The following is a 23,935-nucleotide window of genomic DNA, read 5'->3' as shown; positions in this document are numbered from 1 at the left end:
GTGCAATGCTTCTACATTATGCAGGAGAAGGTGTTCAGGACATCTTTGATGTGCTCACCATGGGGGGAGCAAAGGACTATAAATGCGCAAAAGACAAACTGATTGAGTACTCCTCCCCTAAAATTAACACAGCCTATGTGACATACAAATGCAGGCAAGCTAAACCACTAGCAGGGGAAACACTTGACTCCGATCACACAAGACTGTGGCAATTAGCAGCAACCTGTGTCTTTCCTGATGTTAAAAGAGAGATCAAAACTAGGATCATTCAAACGTGCACATGTAATAAACTGCGGCATCAAGCGCTACAGAAACCAGAGATGACATTGACTGAGCTCCTCTCACTTGGCAGAACCATGGCACTTGGTGAGATTCAAGCATCAAGAATGGAACAAACACAACAAAATGCAGCTCAAGGAAATCCAAGGGAAGATGTTCGGGCTGTAGATATGGGGAGGAGAGCTGTAAAAAAAAGATGTTACAACTGCCCTGGTATCTTTCCCCTCCGTGAAGGAATGCCATGCCCAGCATGGGGGAAAATATGCATGCTTTTGGAAAACAAGGACATTTTGCAAAATGCTGTCGTTCTAAATGGCCACAAGGCGGCATCAGAGGTCGACATGAAGTGCATTATGGACACACCAGTAGTATCACATCTCAAGCAGCAAGTAATGCAGACACAGTCTTCGGAGGAGTATCTTTACAGTTTCACGACCAAAAGCAAATCTTTCACATGTAAAGATAAAGTTGGTGACTACAATATGAAAGTGATGCTTGGTACAGGGGCAACTGTGAGCATTATTGATGAAACAACTTATCAAAGATTGAGATATAAGCCCTCACTCACCAAATGCACATTTCCCATCTCCCCTTACGGTTCATGCAACCCATTGCCTGCCATTGGAAAATTAACTTCTTTGGTGGAATCCAAATCACAAGTTATAAATGCAACATTCCATCTACTACAAGGAAGTAACGGCAGTTTACTTGGCTATGATAATGCCAGTCAACTGGGACTAATCAAAATTGCTAACGCACTTCACACATCTCCACAACAGCCAGTGCAGCTCAGAACAACCTCAAACCAGAGAGAAGTGAATACAATAAATGATCTCCTCACTGAGTTTGCTGACCTTTTTCATGGGGTGGGCAAATTGAATGACTTTCAAGTCTTGTTAAATATAAGGAAAGATGTTCCTCCAGTCACACAACCTCACAGAAGAGTGCTCTTTCATGTGTGGAAGCGAACTGAGGCTGAATTGCAACATCTAGGGGACCCTGACATCATTGAGAAAGTGAATGGTCTCTCCAATTGTCCCTGTTCCAAAGCCAAAATACCTAGAAGCAGTGCGTATTTGCGTGGACCTGAGGATACCAAATCAGGCTATCAAAAGAGACAGACATCTCACACCTACGGTAGATGACGTGATACAATCACTCAATGGAACCAGGTTCTTCTCAAAGCTGGATTTAAACTGTGGATATCATCAGCTAGAACTAGAGCCATTCTTTCGATGGCTCAAAAGACTGAGTTTGGGGAGTTTCTTTGGCTGCAGAGGTCTTCCAAAATGTCATTCAACAATCCCTGGATGGAATCCCAGGAGTTATCAGCCTAAGTGATGACATTTTGGTGTTGCTCTCAGAGCAAAATTTCAGCGACTGAAGGAGAAGAACCTGACTCTCAACAAGGCCAAGTGCTCATACGCACAAACCACTTTGGACTTTTTCGGATACATATTCTCAGATGGAGGATTCTCTCCTAATCCTAAGAAAGTTCAGGTGCTTCATGCTGCTGCTGCCCCAACCAATGCAGTCTTCTTGGCTGTAAACATTAAACTATAAACACGACATCTTCAATTAAACAAAATAAATCACCTGGAGATCTTCGCTAAGCAATAAGCTATAAAGACGGGCTGAACTGCTTCCGACATGACTTAATTTGAAAAAAAAGAAAAAAGAAAGTCAGATGGCGTCAGAGAAGGCATGCTTGCTGGTTGTCCATCATATCCGATGATGACCATCTTCTCCTATTTGTGAGTGTTTTGGTGTCTGAATAGTCTGATCCTGGATGCACAGTTGCGGTTGCCAATAGGGCATGTACAAGTGATGCTGGGAGGGCTAGCTGACACACAGTTTTGCGAGCATGCTAGCTTTGTGAGCATGCCTCTTCGCACGCTTTGCTACATGGTGTTGTGTGAACTGGTTTTCCATGTAATTCACTCCCTATGAGACATGAAAGCGCCAGATGGTGCGGCAGGAGGCAAGTTCCTCCAAAGTAGAGGGGTTGATCTGGTATCTTTTCAGTGTGGTCTTCATTTGGTCTTTGAACCGCTTCTTCTGCCCACCAGCAGTGCGTTTACCAAGGTGTAGTTGGCCGTAGAGGACTTTACGTGGGAGTCATTGGCTGGGCATATTCGCATGCCCAAGCCACCTGAGTTAATGTTGGTTTAGGGTAGACTCCACACTGTAACTGTCTGCCCGTTCCAACAATTCTGTGTGTGGCATTCTGTCCTCCCAAGTAATGCTGAGGATCCTCTGGAGACATCTCACATTGAAGGCCTCAAAGCTTCTGAGATGGTGGCTGTAGATGGTCCATGCCTCACAACAATAGCAGTAGATGAAGCTTGCTAGCCATGTCAGGCAGTTCATCTAGGAGAAGGAAAACTCCGATTTAAAACCTCCGCTGCCTTGCGGGTATACTCACCCACGGGAAAGGCTTCGGGAAGAAACCCTGAGGAAAAATCTGCATTCGTCTCCATTGCTAGTCGTCTTACTTAGTCTTGCCACGGGTAGTAGGTGGTCTCGGACGAGAGAGTGGGGTTGATGGTGCGCAACTCTTCCTCACTTTAATCATCGCGCAAGTCATCAGTCATCCATCACAGGATGACTAGATGGTCCTCGTCACTTGCGATGGACGAATAACACTAAAACAGTGTGGAGATGCACACTGCTCTGTAAACAAGCACTTTGGTGTGGAGATTGGGGTTGCCGTTCTGAAAAACCTTTCTCCTTAGATGACCAAAAGATGTTAAGGCTTGTTTGAGGCGATGCTGAATCTCATCATCCATTGTACAGGTGTCAGATAGTATGCTTCCCAGATATTCTAAGGCAGGAACAGTGGCCAGCTGTTGCCCTTCTGCTGTGAAGGTTGTTGGGTGGCTTGGGAGGCCGGCAATCATCTGACAGATTACCTCTGTCTTCTGGGTGTTGATGATCAGTCCCATTCTCCTGTATGCAGTTACAACTACCAACACAGTGTTTTGTAGGGCTTCTGGTGTGTGGGCTACCAGGACACAATCGTTGGCATACTGTAGCTCAATGATGTTCTCAGAGGTCAACTTGGTGGTTGCTCGAAACCTCCTGATATTGAATCAGGTACCATCAAGCCAATGGTGACTCCAACCTGCTTCTCCATTCTCCTTCGGAACAGTGTTGTAACAGACACTAAGAAGATATTGAACAGGACTGAGGCTAGCACACAGCCTTGTCTGACTCCAGTCTGCACACCACAGGGCTCAGAACTGTGGTTCACCACTACCACTCGGGCCATCATTCCTGAGTGAAACTGATAAACTTGGATGGACATCCAAATTTCTTCAGGACTTGCCACTGCAGGGTTCGGTTAACTGTATCAAATGCCTTTGAGAGGTCTATCAATGCTATGTATAAATCATTGTGCTGTTCCCAGCATTTCTCCTGGAGCTGGCATGTGACAAAGATCATGTCAACTGTCCCTCTATCGTTTCGGAAGTTGCATTGTGACTCTGGTATGACCCGTTCGGCTATTGCGAGTGTAAGTCTGCGGAGCATGATGAAGTCCGATGGCGTCAGAGAAGGAAGCCTCCGCTTGCAGCCTCCACATGAACAAACAGGTGGGGATAACTAAGCTATTAAATGATCAGGGGGCACAACTGCACATACAGTTTTTGGTCTAGTTCACAAATATGATTCATGAATTGATGTTTTTCAGCACCAATCGACCAGGCAGCAACTACTGAAGATAGCTTAATCATCATTTAGTCACTGCACTGAAAAAACTGATTTGTGACCCCCAGTAAATGTTATATGTTTTAATCTGGCTTATTTTATACATTTTAATGTGTTAGTTATTCCTACTTGTTTTTTCAAATGAATTTCAAAATGCACTGCCCTCGCTTAAAACAAGTTAATTTCATTCATTTAAAAGTAATTAGAAAAAATATGCGCATGTGCAGACACGTGCCGCCACTTTGTTCTGAAGGCGTTTTTTTTTTCTTCTTCCTGTTTTTCACGTGAGGGTTTCGGTTGGTGGCTGCTGGAATGATGTCGGCATATCCAAGACTGCAGTTTCGGTAAGTAAGCAATTTAATACCATGGATATTTTATATTTTTACTTAAACAGGGTTGTCTTTACTCTTTCAAACAATTTGATAGAAAAAAACATTAGTTGTTAGCTATTGCTATAAGTTAATGTTAGCTAACGTTACAGCTGCTAGCTTAATGTTAGCTAGTTGTGTACGTTAGAGTAATGTTGACTTAAGTAACGTTATAGGAGTTAAGTTAACGTGATGTACTGTCCTCTCTCCAGTTTAGCACATAGTGAATTAAGTGTTTGTCTTGTTGGACTTTTTTATTAGTTTGTGGACAGTGAATAAAACAAAACAAGTGTTGCCAGTGTCAACTGACAATTTAATGGCTTGTAAAGCTCACCTATGCCCTTGTTGGTGTTGTAGGACTAGTGTTTAGCTACAGTATTTAGCATCCAGAGCACCTCCGCTTTGGGGGTTGTTGCCCCCTTTAATTGAGCGGTTTGCGACGTCGCCTTGTGGTGCAGTAAACTCCAGGTCGAATCCCCCAGCGGGAGGAAATGTGCTCGGTTACTTTAGAATAAATTCTACTCAAAATAGTTGAGCTATATTATAAATATAATTCATCTGAAATTACTAAAAAATAATAAGTACACTCAACTTAAAAAAAATACATCTGGATCTAGATAAATGTCTTTCGTGCAACCACTTGACATAATAATATTAAGTCAGTCCGACATAACATTTTGTTCAGTGCGCCCTGTTTGATGAAAGACTGGAATCAGTGCACCAAGAATGTGCACATGGCCCAGCTCCACCTACCAGGTTCTTTTCGCGCATGCTTGGAATTGCGCTTTACAGATGAATTAGTTACCAAGTTGAATTCTCAAGGAGGCAGACCATTAAATTAGTAAAATAAAAAGACAAAAATCGCACCAAAAAAAAAAATCACCCAAAAAACCAACTGCCGATTGACTGGACTCAGCGAATCGCTGATTGCTGATATAGTCATCCCATCACTCAAACCAAATTATAACCCTGTTTAATAGTCCCAATCTATATGGTCCCTCTCTGGTAATGTACCGAGAAACAGACAAAAAGTGGCGGAAATTCTTGGTATTTCTGGTGTGTAAAAATAATGTACAGAAGGATCTAATCCACATGCTTTTAATACTTGTGGAAATTCGGTTAGTTGTTGATCTGATGTAGGTTATTTTCATTTATTTAATTTATCTTAACCAGGTGTGGAGAGACATCCATCAGCAAGGCAACACGGCTGCAGACGCAGATGACAGCAAGCGGGAGAGGTGCTGGACAGTTGACCTCACTGCATCTAATATGACTTCACTGCATCTAGTGTGACTTCACTGCTTCTAGTGTGACTTCACTGCTTCTAGTGTGACATCACTGCATCTAGTGTGACTTCACTGCATCTAGTGTGACTTCACTGCTTCTAGTGTGACCTCACTGCTTCTAGTGTGACTTCACTGCATCTAGGGTGACTTCACTGCTTCTAGTGTGACTTCACTGCTTCTAGTGTGACTTCACTGCATCTAGTGTGACTTCAATGTCAAGCAGCTAGTTTTGCAGTGTCAGTTTTAATCATACATTTTTCCGTTATGCTTGAAATGTATTGAAATACCTTTACATCCCTGTCACACCCTACTCCAACTCCAACATATTTTTGCTTCAAGTAATACAAACATAAACCTACAATAAAGTGGTGTCCGGGTAAGGTAGTGGTCTATTCCGTTGCCTACCAACATGGGGATCGTGGTTTGAATCCCCGTGTTACCTCCAACTTGGTCGGGCGTCCCTACAGACACAATTGGCTGTGTCTGTGGGTGGGAAGCCGGATGTGGGTATGTGTCCTGGTCGCTGCACTAGTGCCTCCTCTGTTCGGTCAGGGCACCTGTTTGGGGGGGAGGGGGAACTGGGGGGAATAGCGTGATCCTCCCACATGATACATCTGCCTGGTGAAACACCTCACTGTCAGGTGAAAAGAAGCAGCTGGGGACTCCACATGTATGGGAGGAGACATGTGGTAGTTTGCAGCCCTCCCCGGATCAGCAGAGGGGGTGGAGCAGCCACCGGGACAGCTCGGAAGAGTGGGGTAATTGGCCAAGTACAATTGGGGAGAAAGGGGGGGGGGTTAAAAAAAACCAAATAAATGCAGTTGCAAGAACAATATTTTTCACTCATATCTTCATGGATGTGTGATTTGTAAGAGAACTTAATTTACTTGTAATTATAACTATTCTAATTGTCTGTTAACTCCCCCTTTTCTTTCATCTGTTTATCTGCGGATGCCTCTCCTTTCTCCAAGACTTGTTCTGCATTGAGTCTTTGTTCAGAGTAATCATTATTTGGGGGGCTTTAACTGTGGCTCTCCCTCATGCCTCTCGGCACACGGAGAGCTGTGTTCTCTCCTGCTCTGCTCCATGCTGTATTATTACACTACATAACCAGATGTGCAAAGAGCAGCAAAATACTCCCTTTTTAGCCTTTCAGTAGTATCCACGAACAGTAATATATTCCGTTCGTTAGCATGTGATAAATGCGGAATGAGCTGGAACCGCTGCGCCGATTCATTTTGAAAGAGCAATGGCCAATGAGAAAACTCCCATTTTTGAGTTTACCAGTGAAGGAGTTGGTTGGCCGACCATTCGTGTAACTTCAGTGACGTTGTTGGTCACCTGATCCACTGGCCCGGCGATGTAACTTGATCACTTAGTCACTTCAAACATGAGTACTTAGTCACGGACATTGGCTTTTTGTAGGGCTGGCCCGCTGGTCCGATCCAGCCAAAAAATGTGTTTAGGAACATTTCACCCTGGACAAACTTGGTTACACAGCAATCACTGGCACCATCTCACCAAGGAATTCCACATCGTCTGGACAGCACACGTAAATCATTCTTTTTAAAGCAGCAAAAAACAAAAACATTCCTTCAACTTGTGCTAGAACTTGATTTACAGGGCAATAAACGTGTAGTGAGTGCCTAGCCACAATCTCTACAAACAATCACCTCACAACAGGAACACAAAATGACATAACCTGGTGCGACCCCCTTGTCTAAGTTGGCTCTCTGCCTGCAGTGTGTGCAGCAGTCAGGAGGAAGTTGAGCGAGAGGCCTGAGCGCAGATCTCAGGGGGGTTGAAGGGGGATGTGTCCCTTACAATTTTTGAAAAACATGAAGTTTCCCCCCCCCCCCAATAAATTATTTATAAATAAATTATGTCATCGAAAATTTGTATTAATAGAAGCTGACCCCACTTTTGAAATAATTCACACACAAACACAACGCTTTTTGAAGGTTTTGTTTAAGTCGCCCCCTATATATCCTGCTCAGTGGTCTGAACTCTTGATACTAAACTAAGTACAAATTTGGGAAAAGAAGTTAACAGTTTACTTCATCCTGATACCTTTGCTTGCTATTGGACTATCTACAACTACTACCAATACTACTATTACTACTTTTGACTGCTCCCGTTAGGGGGCGCCACAGCGGATCATCTGTTTCCATCTCTTCCTGCACCTTCCTGTCACACCAGCCACCTGCATTTCCTCCCTCACCACATCCATAAACCTCCTCTTTGGCCTTCCTCTTTTCCTCTTCCCTGGCAGCTCCATATTCAGCATCCTTCTCCCAACATACCCAGCATCTCTCCTCCACACATGTCCAAACCATCTCAATCTTGCCTCTTGTTTTGTCTCCAAACCGTCCAACCTGAGCTGTCCCTCTAATATACTCGTTCCTAATCCTGTCGTTCTTCATCACTCCCATTGGACTATTGGATTGTTTCCCAGATTCCATGTCTGTTGCATCTCTTAAGCACGCCAGAGTTGCATCTTCACTGTGTGAGTCTAGTGACTGGTGTGGTGAAGGCTAGGACCATGGGCTAGTCCCGTGACAGATGCCTCATAAGTCATTTAGTTCAAACAAAGATAACGTCCACCCATCAACAGAATAACCTGATTTAAAACATAACCACACTGCGTATGCCGCCTGATGTGAATTAACTTATCCTCAGCCAGATCCATATTTAAGCTAGCTAGCTAGCTAATATTACAATGACCCATAAGACTTCCAATAATAGCCAGGGTGTGTATTTGGTTGAACAGTGTAGAGGACCCAGCCTATATTACAGATAAAACATTATTTGAGAGAGGCGTTTATATTGTCGTTATATTAATTCAAATATTCAGAGATTAATTCCGGTCTCTGATGGCGAGTGTTTAAAGTGGATGTGGAGGAGCTACATCTTACATGGTACCGATCGTCTAGCTAACATAAACATTTACTTAGCTATTCAAATGTGTGCCAGCTACTCTGCTAATGTTATAGCTGTCTAGTAGCCCACATAAACACCTATTGCCCATTATGGCATATCGTATATGGTGTATCGAAGGTGTCTGGCTGGGAGAGCTGGCGTTGGATCAGCTGAGGGAGCTTGGCCTGCAGCATCCTGTGGGCCCAAGGACCACGGCCCTGACCGAAGCTGCGCCCGAAGAGGAAACACTGAGGGCGGTCTGACAGGACACGGAAGCGGGGCAGGCTAAGCTAACTGCTAGCCCATGCAGACCGGCAGTTCCGACAGTCATCCTGGCTGGTGTTCGTTCTCTGGAGAGTGATTTTTTTTTGTTGTTGGTTTAGTTTAAATGTTTTGTTTCATTTCCTGTACACAAGTACAGGAAATGAAATGACAAATAGTGTTATATTAGAGTTAAGTTAACATATATTAATTCCTTCCATAATTAAACTGCGTCCTGTTTTTGTGGTGTGTGTATGTGTGTGTGTGTGTGTGTGTGTGTGTGTGTGTGTGTGTGTGTGTGTGTGTGTGTGTGTGGGTGTGTGTGTCAGCCAGGTCAGGGTTTACCAAAACATGGCCGAGAAAAGAAAAAAGGTGGAACTCAGGACATTTTTTGTAGGCTTAAAAGGTCACTGTGTAAGTAGGAAGACCCTGTGATATTACAAATACTAGTTGATAAAGTCCTCATACACAATGAATAAAGGATTATTGAACACATGGCAGTTATTGAACAAATTTTCAATAACTATGCCATTACACAACAACAGCAAAACAACCTACAGAGGGCGGCAGCAGCAACACATAGAGGGACAGGGACGGGGAGTCTCAGGTGAGGTTCAACTGAGACCACCACAGTGGTAGTCTGGAGAAAGTTCCATGTGTGCCCCCCCCCGACTTGTAATGAGATCTGCAGCCTTGGTGAGAGGTCAGCTGAATGGTGGCATGTTGGGAATGCTTTGCTTTATTAAAAGTCTTACCTGGGATCCCCCAGCCACAGGAACCTGGAAGGTGAAGAGGTTGGCCACCAAACCCTCCAACGGATAACTCAAGCTGTCGATGTACACTGTGTAAATCAAACCCAAGCACCCCTAGCATGGAAACATAAAACATAACTGGATGAAAGATTACTTTTGACCCACACACTTACACAGAAGTTAACATGAAGACAATCTTTTTCTGGTGTGGCCAGTTCAGCAGCCGGCGGACGGGCATCTTTATATCTCCACTACAGAACAATCTTACTCACGTGACTAGGCAAGCAACTTCTAAGCAATTAAAAAAATAAATGATTCTATATGCCCTTATGCATGTTCAATCCACTCTGTGCATAGCTGTAGTCCACTGACTTCCGGTTTCTACTGCAGCGGTCATACCAGTTTCCTGTTTGTTGGCGTGTGCTATTGACAATGGCATATTTTTCGCGATGCCTGCAAGATTTACCATGGCTAAATGTCAACGACATGCACAGAATTGTCGACCTGCACCTACCAGCAGACAGGTGAGAAGTTTCAAGTTGTACATATCAAGTTACGTCCATCCATGAGGATGAGCGGATGGACAGACAGACGGACGGACGATATTGTGGACGTAACTTGATATGTACAACTTGAAACTTTTCACCCGTTTGCTGGTCGGTGCAGGTGAAAGTTTGTCAAGTCAAGTCAAGACATATTTATTTGTATAGCCCAACATCACAAATTACAAATCTGCCCCAGGGGGCTTTACAGCAACACAACATCCTGTCCTTAGACCCTCACATCAGATAAGCAACAACTCCCTAAAAACCTTTAACAGGGAGAAAGAATAGGAAGAAACGTCAGGGAGACCAACAGAGGAGGATCTCTCTCCCAAGACGCACAACGTGACATGATGTTGTGTTTATACAATTTACACAAAACAACATTGAAAGGGGATAACACAATCATAATGGAATTATAAAATTTTCGACAGTTCTGTGCATGTGGTTGACATTTATTCATGGTAAATTATCTTGCAGGCATCGTCAAAAATATGCCAGTCAATACCACATGACAACAAACTGGAAACTGGTATGACCACTGCAGCAGAAACAGGAAGTCAGTGGACTACAGTTATGCAGAGTCGATTGTCCAGGTAAGGAAACCACAGAAATTGTGAAATTATTCTATAGATGTATACAAACTCTTTTGCCAATGTTTTTTTAAATCTCGTGTCATCAGCGTAGCATGACCTGTCGAGAAGGCTGACAGCTGTTTCACATGTGCGTGTCTATGGAATGTGCTACAGTGTATTTTAATGTTACCGCTTGACGCTCAGAGGGCAACAAAATATAGACTAGTATCCCAAAAGTGCAACAAAGCTCAAACTATAGGTATGACCCTGGTGAAAGTGCTACCAATCTGCCGTGGGAGGCTGCTACCAATCTGCTGTGGGAGGCTGATAAAACGTAGGCGTAGTCCTCTTGCACTAGAAGCAGAGGGGCTAAATCATTCCAATAAATTTTAATCAAATGGTGCCATGTTACCCGGAATATTTCAGGATAATCCAGCCTTGAGACAAGAATGAGACTCTTTGGTGCAAAGACTTGGGCAGGCTGGACAAGGCCATCATCTTCCTCTTCATCTTCATCCCCATCTGCCTCAATGCGCTTTGGTCCCTGAAAGGTTCACGAGAAGAAAAGTGATCTGAGCGTGAGGGTTCAAAAAAGGTAAAGGGAGAAGTGTAAAGACCCCAAACATGATGATCCAGATAGAAAACCCCTGTGAGCACCCAGATAAGTCTCTAGCGATGGACCACCCTCCAGCAAAAACCATTCCCCAAAACACAAAACATTCTTCACACATAGATGACTTTCCTGTTTGTGTGTGCTTTAAAGTGCCATTTCCATAGCTACATCTCCATCCTCGTCAGTCTTATTTCATAGCTACATCGCCATCCCCCCATCCGTCTTATTTCCATAGCTATAGCTCCATCCCCCCGTCAGTCTTATTTCCATAACTACATCTCCATCCCCGTCAGTCTTATTTCAATGGCTATAGCTCCATCCCCCCGTCAGTCTTATTTCCATAACTACATCTCCATTCCCGTCAGTCTTATTTCAATAGCTACAACTCTATCCCCCCGTCAGTCTTATTTCCATAGCTACATCTCTATCCCCCCATCAGTCTTATTTCCATAGCTATAGCTCCATCCCCCCATCAGCCTTATTTCCATAGCTACATCTCTATCTCCCCGTCAGTCTTATTTCCATAGCTACATCTCTATCTCCCCGTCAGTCTTATTTCCATAGCTACATCTCCATCCTCGTCAGTCTTATTTCCATAGCTACATCTCCATCTCTCCGTCACTCTTATTTCCATAGCTACATCTCCATCCCCCTGTCAGTTTTATTTCCATAGCTACAGCTCCATCCCCCCCGTCAGTCTTATTTCTATAGCTACATCTCCATCCCACCACCAGTCTTACTTCCATAGCTACATCTCCATCCCCCCATCAGTCTTATTTCCATCGCTACATCTCCATCCCCGTCAGTCTTATTTCAATGGCTATAGCTCCATCCCCCCATCACTCTTATTTCCATAACTACATCTCCATTCCCGTCAGTCTTATTTCAATAGCTACAACTCTATACCCCCGTCAGTCTTATTTCCATAGCTACATCTCTATCCCCCCATCAGTCTTATTTCCATAGCTATAGCTCCATCCCCCCATCAGCCTTATTTCCATTGCTACATCTCCATCCCCGTCAGTCTTATTTCAATAGCTACAACTCTATCCCCCCGTCAGTCTTATTTCCATAGCTATAGCTCCATCCCCCCATCAGTCTTATTTCCATAGCTACATCTCCATCCCCGTCAGTCTTATTTCGACAGCTACAACTCCATCCCCCCGTCAGTCTTATTTCCATAGCTACATCTCCATCCCCGTCAGCCTTATTTCGATAGCTACAACTCCATCCCCCCATCAGTCTTATTTCCATATAGCTCCATCCCCCCATCAGTCTTATTTCAAGCAAATCTAAAAATTTATAATAAAAGCATGTCCAAAGACATGTAGGGCAGGTGAATCGGCCATAATAAATTGTTCCTAGGTGTGTGTGTGTGTGTGTGTGTGTGTGGGGGGGGGGGGTGATGGCCTGGCAGCCTGTCCAGCGTGTCTCCCCACCTGCCGCCCAATGCAACTGGGATAGGCTCCACTATCCGCGCGACCCTGAGAGCAGGATAAGCGGGTTGGATAATGGATGGAATGGTATAAAAAATGTAAATTTGGGCGTTCGGGTGATGTAGCGGTCAATTCTGTTGCCTACCAACACGGGGATCGCCAGTTTGAATCCCGTGTTACCTCCGGCTTGATTGGGCGTCCCTACAGACACAATTGGCTGTGTCTGCGGGAGGGAAGCCGGATGTGGGTATGTGTCCTGGTCGCTGCACTAGCACCTCCTCTGGTCGGTTGGGGCGCCTGTTCAGGGGGGAGGGGGAACTGGGGGGAACAGCATGATCCTTTCATGCACTACATCCCCCTGGTAAAACTCCTCACTGTCAGGTGAAAAGAAGCAGCTGGTGACTCCGCATGTATGGGAGGAGGCATGTGGTAGTCTGCAGCCCTCCCCGGATCAGCAGAGGGGGTGGAGCAGAGACCGGGACGGCTTGGAAGAGTGGGGTAATTGGCCAAGTAAAATTGGAGAGAAAAAAAAAGGGGGGGGGTCAGTTTGGTGTGTTTCTTTCAGCTGAGTTGAAGCACACATGTAGGTTCGCTGAACATGGAAGGTGGCTACATCGTAAAACATGCTACAGAAAACCAAATGACTTTTTGTAAGGATGTCACTTATTTGAAAAATTTGGTTCCATTAAAAAACAAAAAATAAACATATAAAAAGGAAATAAGTGCCCCCTCTTGTAAAACTTTCACTTCCATTTAGTTTTTCGAAAGGGTGACATAATAAAGCTTGAATACTAACACATAAATGAGGAGAAAGCAGATGACAGTGTGACTTTTTGAAGTAACTTGGAGTGGTGTTCAACTCTGTGAGAGCAGAGCCAGCCTGACGCCACGCTCCCCAAGCCAACACATGGATTACTTTTAACAAGACCCGAAAATAAAATCGCATTTCCCCTGACAGAAGATGTGGCTTTTTCAGCAGTACAGCTACAAAATATCTAGTCTCTCCATCTGCCCCCATCACATTCAATGTCCCCATCACATCCAATGTCCCCATCACATCCATCTGTCCCCATCACATCCAATGTCCCAATCACATCCATCTGTCCCCATCAAATTCAATGTCCCCATCACATCCATCTGTCCCCATCACATCCAATGTCCCCATCACAGCCGTCTGTCCCCATCACATCCACCTGTCCCCATCACATCCATCTGTACCCATCACATCCAATGTCCCCATCACATCCAATGTCCCCGTCACATCCATCTGTCCCCATCACATCCAATGTCCCCATCACATCCATCTGTCCCCACCACATCCAATGTTGCCATCACATCCACGGCTCATCACAATGCAGGTGTAATAAGAACAAGGCTCACTGTACTGCAGGTATCCCCACCCTTATAAACAGCACAGTTGCATAACCACCGAACCAATGACCAGTCTCATATGCAAACTGCGGTGAGCGTTATTAGTTACGAGGGCCATGTGTTCTATTCCCCAGTCCTTGGTGAATAGTACACATGGCCCTTATGATCAGTATGAAGCTGGAAATTGAAGGTGTATTGATTAATGTCATCAGCGCATATGCCTCGCAAGTTGGGTGTGAGATGGAACAGAAAGAAGAATTCTGGAGTGAGTTGGACGACGTGGTGGAGAGGGTACCCAAGGAGGAGAGAGTGGTGATTGGAGCAGACTTCAATGAACATGTTGGTGACGAGAACAGAGGTGATGAGGAGGTGATGGGTATGTATGGTGTCAAGGAGAGGAATGTGGAAAGACAGATGGTGGTGGATTTTAAGAAAAGGATGGAAATGGCTGTGGTGAATACATATTTCAAGAAGAGGGAGGAACACAGGGTGACGTACAAGAGTGGAGGAAGGTGCACACAGGTGGACTATATCTTATGTAGGAGGTGCCATCTGAAAGGGATTGGCAACTGCAGGGTGGTGATAGGGGAGAACATAGCTAGGCAGCATCAGATGGTGGTCTGCCTTGGATAAAACTGCTGCACCGTGACACAAGAATTGAGGTGCCATTATAAGCAGGGCTTGTGTACATTACGTAATGATTTTAGAAATAAGTAATTGGCCCAAAAATCCTCTCCTCTCCTCAAATAAGCCCCACAATAGTATTATTTCAGACAATGAGGAGACGACCTACAGGCTTGAGGTGGACCATCTGGCTAGGTGCTGTAAGGACAACCTGGTCCTTAACACCTCAAAGACAAAGAAGATGGTCACTGACTTGAGAAGAACAAAGGAAGAGAGTTCACCTGCCCTTCCACATCTATGGATGAGCAGTGAAAAGCACGGAAAACCTAAAGTTTCTTGGAGTCACTGTGTCAGAAAAGCTGACATGGACCTTCAACACTTCACACCTGGTCAGAAAGGCCCAACAAATACTTTTCTTCCTCAGGAAGCTGAAACTGGACCAGCTCCCACAGAAACTGCTGCTAAGCTTCTGCAGGAGCACTACTGAGAGCACCCCGACTACCTGCGCCACTGTGTGGTATGCCAGCGGAGCGAAATGACCTGCATCGTGTGGTGGAGGTGGCCCAGCACATTGTCGGGATGGAGGTCCCAAAACTGAACATCATCTGTGCCAGTAGACTGATGAAGAAAGCGAGCAGCATCATTGCATCTCAGGACAAAGAGATCCTGCACCAATAGACGGAGGAACAGCTTCTTTCCCAGAGCAGTGGCCCCCATCACAGCCCTCCCTGCCCAACCGCAGAGCAGAACACAGGTACTGTGAGCACACAGACATGCATATTAACCACTGTGACACACACACACACACACACACACATTAAGGACTGTGATACACAGACACACACATATCAGCGACTGTGACATGCATGCGCGCACACACACACAAACACACCTACCTCCCCACGCTCACCCATCAAAGACTGTGACACACATGCACACACACACACCTCCACCCCCAGAGACTGCTACCAGACACTAATGTGTAAACTGAGTATAGCGGCAATAAAGATCATTCTTTATTGTCACTATACTCAGTTTACAGACAAGAACAAAGATCATATTATTATCATTATTATTATCATCATCATCATTCAGGCAGCACGGTGGCCCAGTGGTCAGCACTGTTCCTCACAGCAAGAAGGTCCCGGGTTCGAACCCCAGGTGGTCCCAGGTCCTTTTTGTGTGGAGTTTGCATGTTCTCCCCATGTCTGTGTAGGTTTCCACTCACCATCCAAAATACATGCATGTTAGGGTTAATACTCCTGCTTGTGCCCCTGAGCAAGGCAGTGGAAAGAAGAAGTGGGGTTGGGCCCCGGGTGCTGCAGCTGCCCCCTGCTGCTATACAATAGGATGGTTACATGCAGAGAACACATACGTTGTGATCTACGATGACAAAATGAAGTGGCTTTCTTTCTGTCATTCTACAGTATTCTTCTATACTAAGTCCTGTCTTGGGCAACCACAGGCAGGGGTCCATCTTCAGCAGTCTCAGTCCGGTTCTGACTGTCTCTGCCTCGGATCCACATCAGAGTAAAGCGATATCAAGCTCTCGCTCCTCATTCCTCACTTACGTCTTCATCCCAATCTGGTATGTTTGTTCAGACAAGGAAAACATGCCATAAGTTCTTCAGCATCTTGGGACTCAAGCAGCACGGGTTCAAAATACCCCGTTCAGATGAATCAAGCAGCACGGGTTCAAAATACCCGTTCAGATGAGAATCATATGTAACAATTACTCCAAGGACTTGGTTCAATTATGAGAGAAAATACATTCCTCTAGCATCCGTTTGACTCTGGAATTCAGTTGGGGAGATAAGAATGTTGGCTTGGGAGGGAAGATTATTCGAATATGCTCACGTTTCTTAAGATCTCCACAACCATACAGTGGACCTTCAAATGTATGTTTTGCATGAAAATGATACCACACCAAGCCAAATATAACTTCACCTCGAAATCAAAAGCAGGTTTCTGAAAACAAAGAAAAAATGTAGGGAGCTTGGTTTTGTGGTTAGAGAGTCCATCCTATGAAGAAAAGGTCAGGTTTATGCCCTAGAGCAGGGATGGCTAACGATGTGCCATGGAGAGCCACGTGTATGCAGGTTTTCACTCCAGCCGGACTCCACACCAGGTGATTTCCCTGATTCCAGCCGGACTCCACACCAGGTGGTTTCCCCGATTCCAGCCGGACTCCACACCAGGTGATTTCCCCGATTCCAGCCGGACTCCACACCAGGTGATTTCCCCGATTCCAGCCGGACTCCACACCAGGTGATTTCCCTGATTCCAGCCGGACTCCACACCAGGTGATTTCCCTGATTCCAGCCGGACTCCACACCAGGTGATTTCACTGACTCCAGCCGGACTCCACACCAGGTGATTTCACTGACTCCAGCCGGACTCCACACCAGGTGATTTCACTGACTCCAGCCGGACTCCACACCAGGTGATTTCACTGACTCCAGCCGGACTCCACACCAGGTGATTTCACTGACTCCAGCCGGACTCCACACCAGGTGATTTCACTGATCAGCAACACTTCAACCAAAGAGGAGGAATGCATCAGGGAAATCACCTGCTGTGGAGTCGGGTTAGAGTGAAGACCTGCAATACACATGGCTCTCCATGGCACATGGTTAGCCACTGCTGCCCTAGAGCATCTAATGCAGGGATTGCCAAACTTTTGGATGTCCTATGCCATGTTAAAAGTTACCCCCCCCCCCCGAAAAAAAAGAGGAAAAAAAATCGCGGGGGTGCTGGCGCTTATCCCAGCAGTCACTGGGCAGCAGGCGGGAAGACACCCTTGGACAGGCTGCCAGGCCCCCCCACCCTCCCACCCACCCACCCACCCACCCACCCACACACACACACACACACATTCACACCTTGGAACAATGTAGTACGGCCGATTCACCTGACCTACATGTCTTTGGACTGTGGGAGCAAACCGGAGCACCCGGAGGAAACCCACACAGACACAGGGAGAAGATGCAAACTCCACACAGAGGACGACCTGGGACGACCCCCAAGGTTGGACCACCCCGGGGCTCGAACCCAGGACCTTCTTGCTGTGAAGCGACCGTGCTAACCACTGCACCACCATGCTGAGTGTCAGTTGATATTCATAATGAGCATTTTTCTATTTATTTACTGCTGCTGCTCATCTCCCCGTCTAGATTCTGCATGCCAAAAGATCTGCATGCACGCACACACACACACAGAGTTTATTATTTGTGCAAATGTGTGATAATTACCAGGGCACAAAAGAAAATTAACTCAGTCTCACCGATTTAGCGCGACTCTTGTGTGTGGTAACATCTGGTAACACTGCTGAAGGTAGACCATCGTTTACATCCACACTGTGGTCAAGAGCTACTCTGAGTACCGACACATCTCTCAATGCAGCAGTTTACTGGTGTCTTATGTTTGCAGCCATGTCCATCATGCGTCTCTACAGTTCTCACAGAAACGGGTTTTTCTTTGGTCCTGTTGATGACCGGGTCTTTGTTTGGTAACCCATCAAGTATGACCTGCGACCTGCTGAGGAAAGCCTCCTTCATATTCTCTCCATCGGAGAATGGCTTCCGTGTTAACAACGCTCTGTAGGACTTGATAGCTGCCCTCTGTAGCTTGGTTGTTGGTGGCACATCAGGTTGTGAACCTGCTGCTTTGCTTCCTGTACTGGGCTGCTGCCCTCTGGACTGATTCAGCTCCATCAGCCTTATCGTTGACGTTTTTCTCCTGCCTTGTCTCAAAATAACGTTTTACACTTGAAGTTCAACACAATATTTCTGCAACAGAGGGTGCACACAGCTCGGTCCTTTCGTGAAATAAATCTGGGCCGAAAGAGGTGAATATGAGACAAGCTCTCTTTTCTTACTTCTGCCATCGTCAGCTGTTCAACAAAAATAAAACAAAAAAGAAAATTAAATAGCTATTCAATGTTTTCACCACCGCTGCAATGCTGCATTTCTGGCAGTGCTGTACTGCTATGGAGCGCGTCCACAGGTGGCGGATAGTGGAACGCCCCCTCAAATATGGGGGACTGCTGCAAAATAAGCAGGCTTACCTGACGAATAAGCAGTCGCGGACAACAGCGGCGGTTGCTACAGGGCACAGTGGGCCACTGGGGGGCACTGGGGGGCACTGGGGGGCACTGGTGGACCTATAAAAAGCTGCAAAGGCCCCATAATGGCACTGTGACAAGGCGTTTGAAGGGGGCCCTTAAATAGACCTGCTCTACACTGGGCAACAGCAGTGTATTACCTGTAGCTGGCAGACAAGCCAAACCATCTGGCCAGCTTTAGGACAACAGGAGGCATGCTGGAAACTCTAGTATCTGATCTCCTGTACTGCGGGCAGAAGGCAGTAGTAAACCACTGCCTACTTATTACCGAAAACTCAAAATATGCTTAACAACACGAAGAACAGTTGTTGAGCATATTTTTCGGGGGCCAACATGAAAGCTGATGATGCTGAAAAAAGAAGAAGAAGTAGTAATGCTGTGCTCATCGGCAGATAACTGTAGTCCACTGACTTCCGGTTTCTACTGCAGCGGTCATACCAGTTTCCTGTTTGTTAGCGTGTGCCATTGACAATGGCATATTTTTCACGATGCCTGCAAGATTTACCATGGATAAATGTCAACGACATGCACAGAATTGTCGACACTTTCACCTGCACCTACCAGCGAATGGGTGAAAAGTTTCAAGTTGTACATATACGTAACATTAGGTTACTTCTGTACCAGTTCTCTGAGTAGCACGAGTGAGATGTCTCACTATGAGATACGCCCCCTCGCATATTCACAGAAGCACTTGTACCATTACACCAGCCCTGATTGGCTGGTAGTCATGACATCTGCATCAGGGCCTTGCGCCTTATATGTGACTGACGCAGTGTAACTCATCATTCAATCACCTCTTCTTGCTTCAGAAGCAAACTACTCTCACCCGTATCTAAGCTGATTAGCTAAACTGTCCTCACACCAGCATGAACACCTCTGTTGCTGGATGTTACCCCCCAAGATACCAGCCTTCATCATAGGTAGTTTTTTACTCAGGCCTGTCCCCAAACAGCAGAGTATTTCTGCTTCTACAACCTAGCTAGCACGTTAACTTTGCTACTACAAGCAAACTAACGAGACTGGGAACCTGCGGTCACCTCACTGCTTGCCCATGTACAACTTGAAACTTTTCACCCGTTTGCTGGTAGGTGCAGGGGAAAGTTTGTCGACAATTCTGTGCATGTCGTTGACATTTATCCATGGTAAATCTTGCAGGCATCGTGAAAAATATGCCATTGGCAATAGCACACGCCAACAAGCAGGAAACTGGTATGACCGCTGCAGTAGAAACCCGAAGTCAGTGGACTACAATTATGCAGTTGATAGTGTGTATGCTTTTGCTGTCAAAAACAATGGTGTGTATATATATATATATATATATATATATATATATACACACACACACACACACACACACACACACACACACACACACACACACACTTTTTTTTAATAAATTCTTTTCTAGCTTTTCCCCTTATCCCACCCGATTAACCCAATGGCATATGGCTGGAACTCTTGTCGAATAACTCCCCCGGCTCACATCTCCACAAGAAGGAGATAGTTGTAACACCAGCTTCGTTCAAACTCATGTCATCGGCTATCGCTATTTTACACGCTGAAGCCTCTCATGGATTGCATTACCTTCAGGCCACGAAGGAGACGTAGCAAGAATGCTTTTGGTTGCTTGGCTGCAAGTGCCCGGATGGGCCAGAGGGGTCGCTGGAGAATGACGTGTTCCCAAACACTACACTGATCTACACCCACTATCCCTCGGGTAAGGGTGGCCTAATGAACGCCTCACCCCATGAACAGCGAGTCTGGGATACGACCCTCCCAGCCACATGATGAGCGGATTGCAAGAATGACAGTTTATTCTGCTAGGCCATCAGAGCGGCCACAATGGTATATTTTCAGACTAATTATTTCAGTATTGACTTAAATCTAATTGTTCTTTTAGTTCACCATTAGGCTATATTTTATATCAAAAATGTCCCCCCACCTCTTTTTCTCCCCAATTGTACTTGGCCAATTACCCCACTCTTCCCAACTGTCCCGGTCGCTGCTCCACCCCGTCTGCTGATCTGGAGAGGGCTGCAGACTACCACGTCTCCTCCGATAACGTGTGGAGTCGCCAGCCGCTTCTTTTCACCTGACAGTGAGGAGTTTCGCAGGGAGAACGTAGAGCGTGGGAGGATCATGCTATTCCCCCCAGTCCCCCCCCCCCCGAGCAGCTGCCTTGACCGACCAGAGGAGGCGCTAGTGCAGCAACCATGACACATACCAACATCCGGTTTCCCACCTGCAGACATGGACAATTGTGTCTGTAGGGACGCCCGACCAAGCTGCAGGTAACACGGGGACTCAATCTGGCAATCCCTATGTTGGTAGGCAATGGAATAGACCGCCATGCCACCCGGGAACCTTAAAAAAAATTCTTCCAAAAAAAAGTATATTAAAGAACATTTTTTATTGCAGCTAGAAAAACGCTATATAAAATGCAAATTGATTGATTGAATTGCTCCACGTGCCCATGCTAATGGCTTTGCGTGCCACCATGGGCACGTGCATCACAGGTTGATGACTGCTGATCTAAAAATCAACATCTATGTGTCCAGCGGTGAAGCTAACAAGGTGGCATGAGGTGGCAACTGTTGCTTCCCATAAACGTCTCGCCACCTCTTCACCATCCCATTTGCCAACACAGGTATACAGATCACCAACTGATATAAAAAGTTTTGTTAATATTGAAATTTAACAATTTTTTTCCCATCTTCAGTGCAAACTGTCCTAAATTACCTATTACAAAACTCACTGTAACTTCTTAACCTTCAGCCTAAGGATGTAATGGGAGCCCCTGTGGCAGAAACTGTTGCTAGCATCTCCCCCTATCAAGATGACAAGATGCTGTCTATTCCAGCCTCTTGCTATCAGTTTTATGATGAGGGAGAGAGGAAAAGAAAATGAGGACATGTCCTTCCTATATATCTACTGCAAGGTTTTAGGGGACTGACTGTGATTTGATAGAGCTCAGAGCCTGGCTTGACCGCTATCAAACCTGACAAACGTATAGCTTTGATACCACTGCCACCTACCAGAAAACGATACAGTACAGCCCCTTCCTCAGGCTGTTGGGCATGCTGATGTCTATATCAATGGTAGCACCACTAGGCCCTCTCTCCTTGTGCCCCAGTCCAAATTGAATGAATGGCCTCCACTTGGATCACAGACACAACAGGCACAGACACAAGGGTGAGAGTGAGCAGATGTTGCCTCCTGGCTCTGAGGCCGGGGAGGAGAGTGGACAATTCAGTTGAGAAGATCCCTCGAGAATGATTCCCTCCTGCCAGGAAATTGTAGAGACAGACTCCTCCCTTTGGGAATGGGAAAATCTATCAGAACAGGACATTCAGAGGGCTATGGGGCACACCGTGAAGGGGAAAGCACATACCTGTGCTGGAATTTTGGGCTGTGTACTTGGCACTTAGACACCTTTTACCAGTACTCCAGGGCAAACATGTGCTTATTTGGACAGACAACACAGTGGTGGTCAACCAGATAAGCTACTAGGTGGGAACCAAGGCAACGTAGGTGTAACATTTAACACAGCAGCCTCACCTTTCCCCAGCTCTTAGGTCTAAGGGTCATGTATCTTCCAGGTGTAAAAAACCAAGTGGCAGATTTTGTCTCATCAGAAACTCCCCTAAGACGGCTCCACTCAGAGGTGGTGAACAAGATCTGGTGGGGGGTATGGCAGAGCAGAGGTTGTTAAACTCCCCGCTTTGGCTCTACTTGTTGGACATGACCTGCTGACTTGGACAGGAAGCATTAGTGCACACATGGGCGGACTGCCTTCTCTACATCTTCCCACCAATTACATTCATCCATGATGACCTTACACAATGTTCAACTTGATGGCCACATACTACAACTTGTGGACTTAAACTGGCCAGAAAGATGGTGGTTTCTCCTGCTACTCAGGCTCCTCAATTAAGTGCCATGACACCTTCCAGGAAGGAGGGACATCTAAACCCAGATCACCTATTGCTATGTGTCTGGCCTCTGAGGACCAAGACCCACTTCTGAGTACTTGTGATCGATCAGTGGGCCAGACTTTCCTGAACTTTTGGACACCCTTCACCTGGTTATTCTGACAACAGGTGGAAAATGTTTGCTGAATGGTACAAGTCCAACTGGAGGACTACTCGGTAGCTGTAATAAGGCACTTCTTATAGTCCCTGTTGTATGCCAATAAGTCTGATTCCACTTCGAAGATTTATGTGGCCGCCATTTCTTTACAGCACACGAGAGTAAACAACCAAACAGTTGGGTCTCACAATCTGTTGAAAAGGCCATGGCTGTGGCTCGCTCAAAAGCAACCAGGAAATCCAAAGAACCTAACTTACTTAAATATAGTCAAGAAGATGTGCTAGAGAATGAGAGAATGTGATGACCATTGGCATCTGGCGGTTGCGTTCAAAAAGATTCCATCCATCCATCCATCCATCCATCCATCCATATCTGAACTGCTTATCCTGCTCTTAGGGTCGCGGGGATGCTGGAGCCTATCCCAGCAGTCATCGGGTGGCAGGTGGGGAGACACTCTGGGCAGGCCGCCAGGCCATCACATGGCCCACACACACACACATTCAAAAAGATTCTACTCACCATGAATTTTCCATAGAGGCACTTATTATGAATAAAAATCACAGAAAGCCAGGACTTTAACGAATCAGACATTTTGCAACAGTATAAACACACATGCTTATGTATATGTGGTAGAAAAGCAAGACATTCTGCAGAATGATACGTATGTGGCGGTCCTCTTAAAATTGTATTGAACTCAGTGGTGTCATGAGAGCATCTCTGCAGTTTTATTGTTGTGTTCATGATAAAACTTGGCTTATTTAAAGCATTGGATTTCATTATTTAAAACTTGATCATTCAAAGAGTTTTTTTTGCCACTTGTTTGATGGCCAGGATTTGTTTTACAGGCCTATTCCAATCCGTCTTTATGGAGAAAAATCTTTTAGGGTCCTATGCCATCATGTGACTATCAGTTCCAAGCTTGGCCTCTGAGCCCATCCCAGCTGTATGTGGTGTGGCTGTTTCTGGGGGCATGGGAACGATAAATCACA

The 23,935-nt window shown here is 45.7% G+C and overlaps 1 protein-coding gene across 3 annotated transcripts in view; it reads right to left on the bottom strand.

Moving 5' to 3' along the window:
* Positions 1-23,935, bottom strand: part of sbf2 (SET binding factor 2) — a 364,253-nt gene that overhangs the window by 233,660 nt on the left and 106,658 nt on the right. For all 3 annotated transcript variants that reach the window (XM_056278149.1, XM_056278150.1, XM_056278151.1), the window contains exons 4-5: positions 11,103-11,234; positions 9,577-9,687 (exon numbers count right to left, since the gene is read on the bottom strand). In XM_056278149.1, the coding sequence (XP_056134124.1) occupies positions 9,577-9,687; positions 11,103-11,234 (243 nt within the window). The remainder of the gene's footprint in view (positions 1-9,576; positions 9,688-11,102; positions 11,235-23,935) is intronic.

The sequence above is a fragment of the Lampris incognitus genome, chromosome 4 (genome assembly GCF_029633865.1).
Source record: "Lampris incognitus isolate fLamInc1 chromosome 4, fLamInc1.hap2, whole genome shotgun sequence".
In the NCBI taxonomy this organism is placed as follows: domain Eukaryota; kingdom Metazoa; phylum Chordata; class Actinopteri; order Lampriformes; family Lampridae; genus Lampris; species Lampris incognitus.
Note: the sequence above shows the minus strand (reverse complement) of the source record. Positions and strands in the feature narration are given on the sequence as shown.